Source organism: Cucurbita maxima, unplaced genomic scaffold, assembly GCF_002738345.1.
Source record: "Cucurbita maxima cultivar Rimu unplaced genomic scaffold, Cmax_1.0 Cma_Scf00023, whole genome shotgun sequence".
Lineage (NCBI taxonomy): Eukaryota > Viridiplantae > Streptophyta > Magnoliopsida > Cucurbitales > Cucurbitaceae > Cucurbita > Cucurbita maxima.
The window spans coordinates 1,834,758-1,844,939 of record NW_019272039.1 but is presented as its reverse complement, the minus strand read 5'-3'; the positions used below and the strand labels follow the sequence as shown (position 1 = coordinate 1,844,939).

Genomic DNA, 10,182 nt, shown 5'->3' with positions numbered 1-10,182 from the left:
CATATTCTAAAATATAGTATTGGGGACAAATTATCCGACAATAAAATATTTGAAAAAAATAACAATACTCCAAACTAATATTTCATTTTCATTTATTTCAATAATTTATCAATTTTAATTGGCATTTTAATCATTTATAAGGTATTAAATTATATTCGAATTATCAATTTGTCCATTAATTTTTCGTGTTATATATTGTATAAAATTGTAACACAACTAGAAAATGTATCAAACAAACTCGAAACTATGATCTCAATAATTTAAAAAAAAAATGAGTTAGACTCTAAATTAATTTTAATAACAAAAAAAAATCTATGAAAATGAAAATACTTATTAGTTTATAAAAAAAAAAAAATCAATATGAATTAATAATTAAATTTATCCAACATATACTCTTGAGCCCTCATAACTTAAATCATGCCGGTCACTTAAGTAGACGCCGAGCCTATAAAATAATATAAAAAGAAAAATGAGGAACAAAAGAGGAGACCAAGTCAAAAAAAAAATAATAAAAAAAAAAAAAAAAAAAAAAAAAAAAAAAAAAAAAAAAAAAAGGCTTTGAGCTTAGGGATTGACCCAACCAAAGAAACATCAAAGCAAGCTCCTGTTGGCTCCTGGTGGGTGATTGGAGCAATTTTCTTATTTTACTCTTTTCACCCACCCCCTTCATTATTTACTTATTTCCCATTTCTTTTTTTTTGTTAATATTTAGAAAAACCCCATTTATCATCTATTATTTATTATGATTATTTAACAACATGGCTTGCTTTGGTGCAAATTTGGTCCCTTTCTCTCCAAGACACTGGGAAAGGAAGGAAGGGGAAGAAAGGGGAGGTTCTGTGAAAATGGGTTCGAAATTTAGGGTTCAAAAAGATTGAAAATCCCTTTGAATTTGTTGGGTTCCTTAACCCTTCTCAGTTTTTACCATTCTTCAAAAAAAAAAAAACAAGAAGGAAAAGGGAGGAAAGGTAGGACGGAAGGAAGGAAGAAGGGAAGAAAGGAAGAGAGATTAATCTCATTGACCATTACCTTCACCTTCCTCCCTCTCCTTCTTCTCTCCTTCCTGCTATCTGCCCTAAACTTTCCTCCTCATTATCCAAGCTTCCCCTTCTTCTTCTTCATCTCTCTCTCACTCATTACGAATATTTATTGGTTTCTTTCCCTGAAAGTTTTTGATATTTCCCCACAAGATTTTGGGAACGGAATAATGGGTGTTTGTTTTTCGGCCAACAAAGTCAGTGGTTCTAATAGCAATACTAATACCAATACCAATACCAATACCGCCGCCGCTAAACGGAGGGCGAGCACCGCCTCCACCCAATGGAGCACAACCGTTACTAAACATGATCCTTCGAGAAATCAAAATCTCAAGAGACCCAATAGTCAGCAACTTAAAATTCAGGAGAAAAACGCTTTGCGGCGGAAGAGTGGGGCGATTCCTTGTGGGAAGCGTACTGATTTTGGGTATCATAAGGATTTTGATGAACGGTACACGATCGGGAAATTGCTCGGACATGGTCAATTTGGTTATACGTATGTTGCGATTGATAAAGCAAATGGGGATCGAGTTGCTGTTAAGAAAATTGAGAAGAAGAAGGTATTGCTTCGTAGAATTTGGCGATGATGTTTGTTTTCATTCCCCTTTTGTTAGTTCTTCGTTTTTGTGAAGTATGGCTTTGATTAATGCTTGCTTATACTCTGCAATTAGGGTTGAATGTTCCCTATAAAATCGTTTCGAAGACGGGTTTGATTCGAAATTGCGAACACGCTAGGTTTAGTTTGGTAATTGAATGATTATTCAGAGTAATGGAACAGGAAAGCAGGAACTTCCTCTAATGGAGGTTTTGAAATTTTCAATTTGGTATCTGAAAAGTTGATGTAGATTCTGCATCTCCCAACATTTATCTGACCGTATAGCGAGGGGAGCCTTCACCCGTTCATCACCATGGCCATAAAGAAAGTAGTTGCAGAATTGCCAGTTTTGCAAGATCAACACTGATGTTGCAGGAAATCGATTCTGGGATCCATTCGAATCGATATGAATTTTGGATAGATCTTCTTTACGCACGAGATTGAGCTGTTCTTAGTTCATAAAGCCTCTGTCTGAATCTAAGAATCATGATGTTCTTTGTCTTTATCTGAGGATCAGACTCTTTTTATCACCCTTTAACGTTCTTTGTTAGTTCAATAGTCCTTCCATAAAGGTGCAGCTGTATGTTTCACTGACTCAGTTTTGAAGAAGAAAGAACCTATTTGTTTCTATTGAAAATTCTTCGTTCTGGCTAATTAGGCAAGATTCAGCGTGCTTTTGCTCGTAATTGTATAGCTAGTTTGTAACATTTTAGAACTGATGGTTAGGAATAGGAGTTCATCTGCAAATGGCTTTTGGGTTTGAAGTGTTTCATTTTCTGTTTTCGGGTAGCGTTTGACAAAGAATCATTTTAATGTTGTTGCAGATGGTTCTTCCCGTCGCCGTTGAGGATGTCAAGAGAGAGGTCAAGATATTGCGTGAACTTACTGGCCACGAGAACGTGGTTCAGTTCCATAATGCATTCGAGGATAACTCATATGTTTATATCGCGATGGAGTAAGCCTTTTCTTTTGGTCGTTCTTTCTTAAAAAGCACTATATTTTCATTGGAGTACTTAACTTCTTGTTCTCTATCTCAGGTTATGTGAAGGTGGCGAATTGTTGGATCGAATCTTGTCCAGGTAAGAAATGTCTAGCTTTGTAACTTTTCATGTGCATTTCAGTCGATGATTTCGCTATTACAACGAGAAAATGAACTCGTTCTTACGTCCTCTCTTTCGTTTTTCCTCCCTTTCCATCGATTGTTTAATTAGCTATCGTATTTAAAGATAGTGCTTGAATCAGGAAGGATAGCCGTTATACCGAGAAAGATGCAGCTGTAGTTGTTAGGCAAATGCTGAAAGTTGCAGCAGAGTGTCATTTACATGGCTTGGTACACAGAGACATGAAACCAGAGGTAAAATATACGATCATTCACGGCGATACTGTTCGTGTCCTTCTTAAACCTACTTCTTACCCGTGCCTTTCCCATATGTAGAACTTCCTTTTCAAGTCAGCCAAAGAGGATTCCCCTCTGAAAGCCACTGATTTTGGCTTGTCGGACTTCATCAAACCCGGTAGGAATTAGAGTCTGATGAGATGTTCAGTATTTGTACATTCCGAAAGGTACTATTACGAAAAGAAAAACGATATCTTCTATGCCTTGTCTTACTCTTGTATGATGTGCAGGGAAGAAATTCCACGACATTGTCGGTAGTGCATATTACGTTGCTCCGGAAGTTCTGAAAAGGAAGTCCGGGCCAGAATCAGATGTCTGGAGTATAGGGGTAATCACGTATATTTTACTTTGCGGGAGGCGCCCTTTCTGGGATAAGACCGAAGATGGCATATTTAAGGAGGTATCGTGCATCTTGTTTCATTCGGAACAACATATACTAGCTTATGGAATTTGCAGTTTTATCTTGTTTTATTTTGGACTTAATTATCTGTGGAACCTTGAGGATAAAGGCATCTAAATTTTCTCCATCAAAATTGAACTTTGTGCCTGTATTTTTCTTATAGGTGTTGCGAAACAAGCCTGATTTTCGCCGAAAGCCTTGGCCGAGCATCAGCGCCAGTGCCAAAGATTTTATAAAGAAGTTGCTCGTAAAGGATCCCCGAGCAAGATTAACTGCTGCTCAGGCCTTATGTAGGTCCCGGAATCCCTTGCGCTAAGCCTATTTCAATTATTTTCTGTCTGTGATTTTTCTGCAGATACAAGTTGATGAGTTTTGCATTTTATTCTTCTCTTCCTTATAAGACATCAAATCATTTGGATTGATTGTTCGATTCTATTTTTTGCTTTCCAGCACATCAATGGGTTAGAGAAGGCGGCGATGCATCGGAGATCCCTATCGATATATCTGTTCTGAATAACATGAGACAATTTGTGAAGTACAGTCGTTTTAAACAATTTGCTCTGAGGGTAAGGCAATGCTTCTTTGTAGGTATCTTTTAAAACCGAAACTAGTCGGTCCCTTCGCATCCATTTCTCCACCTGATGATACTTTATTGTGCAGGCTTTGGCTAGCACACTTTGTGAAGAAGAGCTTGCAGATTTGCGCGATCAGTTCGATGCAATCGACGTGGATAAAAATGGCTTCATCAGCCTTGAGGAAATGAGACATGTACGATAGTAAATTTATTTACACAAACACGAATTACTTTTGTTTTCTCTAACATAATCGATGATCATCTATGTGCAGGCCCTTGCTAAAGATCTCCCATGGAAATTGAAAGAATCTCGTGTTCTCGAAATTCTTCAGGCAGTAAGTATACATTTTGGGACTAAGAGAACTGTTAGCTTTTGGTTATCATTGTTCCACTCGTTCGATGTTTGTTCCCTGTCTCTTCTCGTAATCGATGAATGCAACTTAAGTAGTTCATATGGTTGACGCAGATCGATGTCAATACCGACGGTCTTGTCGATTTCACAGAATTTGTGGCAGCTACGTTACACGTGCATCAATTAGAGGAACACGACTCTGCGAAGTGGCATCAGCGATCACAGGCAGCTTTTGAGAAATTCGACATAGACAAAGATGGATTCATAACTCCAGAGGAATTGAGAATGGTATGTTTTAACTTGTTTCTCCCACTCTTTTCTGGTTTGATGCCACATCCTAGTCTTAAGGTTCCCTCCCTAAGCTGCTGGTTGTTTCGAATGAATTAGTGGCTACCTCTCTTCCTCTTGGGAGGTTGGAAACCATGGTTGTCTTGAAACAATGCCACAGATTGCCTGTAAACATTGTTTTCTTCTGTATACCCTCGGCCTGATGATGGAGTTTGTTGCATCTAATGTAACAGCCCAATCCCACCGCTAGCAGATATTATCTTCTTTGGGCTTTCCTTTTCGGGCTTCCCCTCAAGGTTATTAAAATGTGTCTGCTAGGGAGAGGTTTCCACACCGTTATAAAGAATGTTTTGTTTTCCTCCCTAACCAATGTGAGGTCTCACAATCCACTCCCTTTCACACACCGTTATAAAGAATGTTTTGTTTTCCTCCCTAACCAATGTGAGGTCTCACAATCCACTCCCTTTCAGGGTCCCAGCGTCCTTACTAGCACTCGTTCCTTTCTCCAATCGATGTGGGAACCCCCAATCCACCCTCTTCGGGGCCCAACGTCTTTGCTAGTACATTGCCTGGTGTCCACCTCTCTTCGGAGCTCAACTTCCTCGTTAGCACATTGCCTTGTTTTTGGCTTTGATACTATTTGTAACAACTCAAGCCCACCGCTAGTAGATATTGTCCTCTTTAGGGTTTCCCCTCAAGGTTTTAAAAACACGTCTCCTAGTGAGAGGTTTCCACACTCTTATAAAGAATGTTTCGTTCTTCTCCCCAACCGACATGCTAAGAATTGGATTTTGTGACATGTTACCTTTTGTTAGATTTATTACTTCAATGAAACCGACATGCTACCTTTGACGTCAAATGTCTGGTTTTCAATAAAAGCCGACATTTTAGATGTGATCACTCCAGCACGAGCAGTCTAGATTGTGACATTATCTTCTATTTGACGCAGTGCCCCTTCCTGATCGCTCTGTCTCATGGATTTTTCATCTCGTCTTTGTAATGTTGAAATGTAATCTTCTTGTTTTTTTTTTGCAGCATACAGGCCTAAAAGGTTCCATCAATCCGCTGCTTGAGGAAGCTGATATTGACAAAGATGGTAAAATAAGCTTATCCGAGTTCAGAAGACTTTTGAGAACTGCAAGTATTAGTTCAAGACCTCATACTTAGACTTTCTAGTCCCCAAAATTCGCCTAAGATGTATAGATAAGAAAGCAAAGTTGGGACGATTGGAAAGTCGGGGGGATCAAATATGGCAAATTTCAGTCATCTTTAAGAATTTCTACTTGCTGAGGGACCCCAGGAACTCGCTCGACCATCTGTTCTCCGAAGCTATCAATGCCGAGCTTATACGTGAACAAGTTTTTTTTTTTCTTTCAAGGACTGTGAATACGTCGTGTATAGGTATAGAGTAACTATTATCAAGCAGGTCCAGTTGGTGTGGAATGTATTGTTGTCCTTTGTGTTGCTGGGGATTCTTGGTTGTGCCATGGAAATGGCTTAATTTGATGACAAACTCTTAAAAGAAAGAATTTGATTGGATTGAGTTGTATCATCAGGGGCTTATAACAAAAATAATTTCTAAAACATATTTTATTTTAAATTCACTTTTGAGATTGAAAAAACAAACACAAAATTTTAAAACTAGAATAAAAAGATTATCAAACATCAGACATGAATGGCCTATGTAGAGTCTTATTACAAGCATAACACATGGATAATTATTTACAAGCAAATATTCCATTGAATTACTCCCTAAATGCAGGGTCTGCGCTGGACAAAGTCTGTCAATGTCAAGCCTATAACAATATTATTTCAAAATATGGTAAGCCTCGTTAAATTAGATGTCGATGACAGCCGCAATATCTCGCACCTCATGATTGATACAATAGCCCTAGTTAGGACACATGGTTTACTGAATGAGGAATTACTGCTCATATTTTGAAGAGGGACTTCAAGCTATAGCTAAAGCTCTGAACCTAAATTCCTGAATTCAATATTTGGCTGGACAAGGAAGAAACAACCTTGAATTTAATCCTTTGATGAGGTTAGTAATCTTGAATTCAGTTGTTCTGTTTCGGAATGTCGCCAACGCTGTTAGAGGAGCTATCTTGTAGAACTTGGGACGAAGAAAATCTACTTGAAGAACTACAATCTGTAACACTTTTTTCTTTCCTCTGTGACTGCTTACCTTTCTTACTTGCAGAGGATGCATCCTGAAAAAATATTCATTAATGATCGATCTTACTTGATCTACAAATACTATGTGATGGTTTTAAAAGCAATAAACTCACCTGTTGTGTTGACGATCCAGGCATCTTAAGTTCAAGGTCCGTTGCTACATCATTAGATTCGTCGCACCTTTCCACATTGCTACGCTTAGGATGATCTGATGATTTACTTCTGGAATCTTGTTTGCTAGAGATGTGTGAATTGGAAGCATATTGGGCAGAGGGCTGTTCAATCGGATGGTTGGCAGCAGCAGTATACGGGACAAATGTAGAACAGGGGTTAGGAATAGCACCCGGATTCTGACTTCCAAAGAAGGTGAAGGGCTGCAATGACGGATGCATGGGAATTGGTCCAGGGGGAACGGGAACAGGAACTGGGTATGAATATGGGGGCCCCATGACCACCGAAGGATCCATGGTAGCCCAGGGAAACATGACCCTCAATCTTTGCTGATACTGAGCATTTAGATTTTCAATATCTGACTTTAATGAAGCCTTCTCTTCTCTAAGCTCATTCTTTTCCTGTGTTAACTGTGGAATACTAGATGAGATGAGCACAAAGTGGGTTCTAAACCTTATGAAGTGAAAATTTGCAAAAGAATTAAATATCAACCTCACGTGATTCTTCAGAAAGAGCTTCATAGTCAGCTTTTAATCTATTGACTTCGGCAGTTAAATCCTTCAGCATTTGAATAGTGTCTGTAAGGATGGTAGCCTTGTCATTTTTGGGCCTATCTGGATCTGCAATAAACAATGAATCGCAATGCCGTCACTTTAAGCCAGAAAAAAAAAACCCCGACGTAAGCCAGTCAGAAACAAAATAACACAACCAGAGGAGTCCACAGCATTATGATAAACTATAAGCAAGCCCTACGGCAGTGACATTCTATTAGAAGGCAAGTTCATACATGTATAAGTGATCACTGTACTGCCAATCAGAATATAGACATGTAAAATTAAACTGGTGAGATGAATTCCACAAAGAGGGGATGTTGCCAAGAGAAGGCATATATGAACAAATTGTGCGAAATATGTCCCTAGGAAAAATTGAGAGATATCAAGAACTCGTTCAATTTTGAAAATCAATGCGACTTATCCTTGCACGTAAAATTCATTTGTAATAAGCTGTGTAGTTCTACAGTCAGTATTCTAGGTTCCTAGTTAACAAATATGACCTTACTTAAAGAGGGTCTATTCTATAAGTTGTACAATAGTGTCCTTGAGTTTTAAAGATTACTTAAGAGATCCTACATCGGTTGGAGAGGGGAAAGAAACATTCTTTATAAAGGTGTGGAAACCTCTCCCTAGTAGACTATTTTGAAACCTTGAGGAGAAGCCCGAAAGGGGAAGCCCAAAGAGGACAATATCTGCTAGCAATGGGCTTGGGCTGTTACAAATGGTATCAGAGTCATACACTGGGCGGTGTGCCAGCGAGGACGCTGGACCACTAAGGGGGTGGATTGTGAGATCCCCATCGGTGAGAGGGGGGAACAAATAATTTCTTATAAGGGTGTGAAAACCTATTTCCAGCGGATGCATTTTAAAACCTCAAGGGAAAGCCCGAAAGGGAAAACCTAAAGAAAACAATATTTGCTGGCGGTTAGTTTGGGCTGTTACATTACTAGATAGCAAACCAATATAAAGTGCATCTTCTAAGTTAAAGTGTATGGAGAAATACATAATGATTTTCCTTCTCGGCTGATTATCGTACTGTCTCAATTTATTAAGGACAATAATAAGCCATTCTCGAGTAATTTTAGGGAAGTTTTAGTATAACAAAGAGCACAGGAAATTAAAAGTCATAGACTTCATATAGTATACCTAATGTGTTTCCGAGCTCAAGAAAATGTTCATTCAGCCTGTCTCTCCTCAATTTTTCACGATCTGCCTTCTGAATTTTTCTCACTGCTACAGGATCTTTTACTTCCTCATCTGTTCTTAACCTGAGGAATGCCCAAACGGGAGGATGAAGTGTGAAAACAAGTGAGATGAAAACCATGTTTAAGACTTGTGAAACGTGTTAGAATACTACAACATGAAGAATGAAAGTTGTCCATCAGCAAATGAATTCCTAATATGCTTTCAATTAATGTTCCTTCGATCAGTTCAGGATATCCAAAAGGACCGTCCCTTTCTTCATTTAGATTACAGCCTTCCAAAATGATCCCTTTGTAAAAGTTGAAACAGTCACGTCTATGGATTCACGTAATTCATTGTGCCAGTTCAGTATCACAAGATTTTTTCTATTAACGGAACATTTTTTTTCAACTTCTTTACTCGCTATTTCTTGTTTTGTTTTTATAAACTAAGCATGTTTGGTCACTATTTCCTAGTTTTGTTTTTTTTTTACCTTTATAATAAACACTATCGAATTTTTAGCCAAATTTCAAAACAGCATTACTTTATGAAACAAAGAACAGTGTAAAGGTTGCTCTATCTCGTTCCCTTCCCTACAATTCATACTTCGAAACTCACGAATTGAATCATGGAGCTTCATTCTCAGTAGTACGGTCCAACTCAAAGATACAAATAGCGTCAAAATCAAACACCGTGATTCCTAAGCAACAAGACAACCCAAAGATACGGAACCACTGAAAATTCCGCTTGGCGGATTCAAGAAGACCAATTCAATAAAAACGTATCCTAATCCCAAGGAAGATCGATTATCAGTAATACACAACACAACATGGAAACAAGCATTTGACTTAACTTAAAAACCATCCAAAACTGTTAATTCCAGATTCAAAACATCATACAAGCTTAGTGTGAATCAAATTCCACAGTCCTCACAAACCTGGATTCAGGAAGTTGGTTGTTATGGTGGCGACTCGACGGCAAAGAGAGAGGCTGAGGCGGAAGCGACGAGGAAGGAACTAAATCAGCTGTAACAATAGATTGAGAGAAATCTCCAGTCTTCCACTGCTCCATAGCGATCCCAAAAGTAAACAGAGCGAACCGGCGAGTAAATCTCAGAGTTCAACTCCTCCGATTCTTCCTCCAATGGAGAAAGAGAAAGGGAAATCTGGAGAAAACGAAGGGAAAAGAGCAATCTGGAATGAAAATTCAGCGCCGGAAGAAAGAATTTGAGAGGGAAAGGGAAAGGAAAAAAGGGAAAAGAAATGCGCATACGCTAACATCTCCACTAAGCTAAGACCACAAAATCCAGCACCAAATCGTGCACTCCACGTGCCGCGACCAGGAGGATGCCCCGGGCCCAACCAAGCTGCATCATAAATTTTCGGTGCTTCCGTTGCTATTCATATCCCATACCCCTCCCTTTAATTTCATCATTTTTTATTTTTATTTTATAAA

At 38.7% G+C, this 10,182-nt stretch overlaps 2 protein-coding genes across 2 annotated transcripts; one reads left to right on the top strand and one right to left on the bottom strand.

Annotated features, from left to right (window-relative positions):
* The first annotated feature begins 789 nt into the window (after nt 1–789).
* On the top strand, nt 790–6,192 carry LOC111497332 (calcium-dependent protein kinase 28-like). The gene is made up of 12 exons (XM_023148102.1): nt 790–1,597; nt 2,457–2,587; nt 2,670–2,711; nt 2,875–2,986; nt 3,068–3,146; nt 3,259–3,428; nt 3,592–3,718; nt 3,879–3,994; nt 4,089–4,196; nt 4,275–4,337; nt 4,469–4,642; nt 5,678–6,192. The coding sequence occupies exons 1-12, from the start codon at nt 1,208–1,210 to the stop codon at nt 5,807–5,809; spliced, it is 1,644 nt and encodes a 547-aa protein (XP_023003870.1). The 5' UTR covers nt 790–1,207; the 3' UTR covers nt 5,810–6,192.
* A 124-nt stretch (nt 6,193–6,316) lies between these two features.
* LOC111497384 (transcription factor bHLH121) lies at nt 6,317–9,841 on the bottom strand. The gene is made up of 5 exons (XM_023148173.1): nt 9,665–9,841; nt 8,692–8,813; nt 7,484–7,611; nt 6,934–7,401; nt 6,317–6,855 (listed from the first exon to the last, which is right to left on the bottom strand). The coding sequence occupies exons 1-5, from the start codon at nt 9,796–9,798 to the stop codon at nt 6,703–6,705; spliced, it is 1,005 nt and encodes a 334-aa protein (XP_023003941.1). The 5' UTR covers nt 9,799–9,841; the 3' UTR covers nt 6,317–6,702.
* Nucleotides 9,842–10,182: the final 341 nt, after the last annotated feature.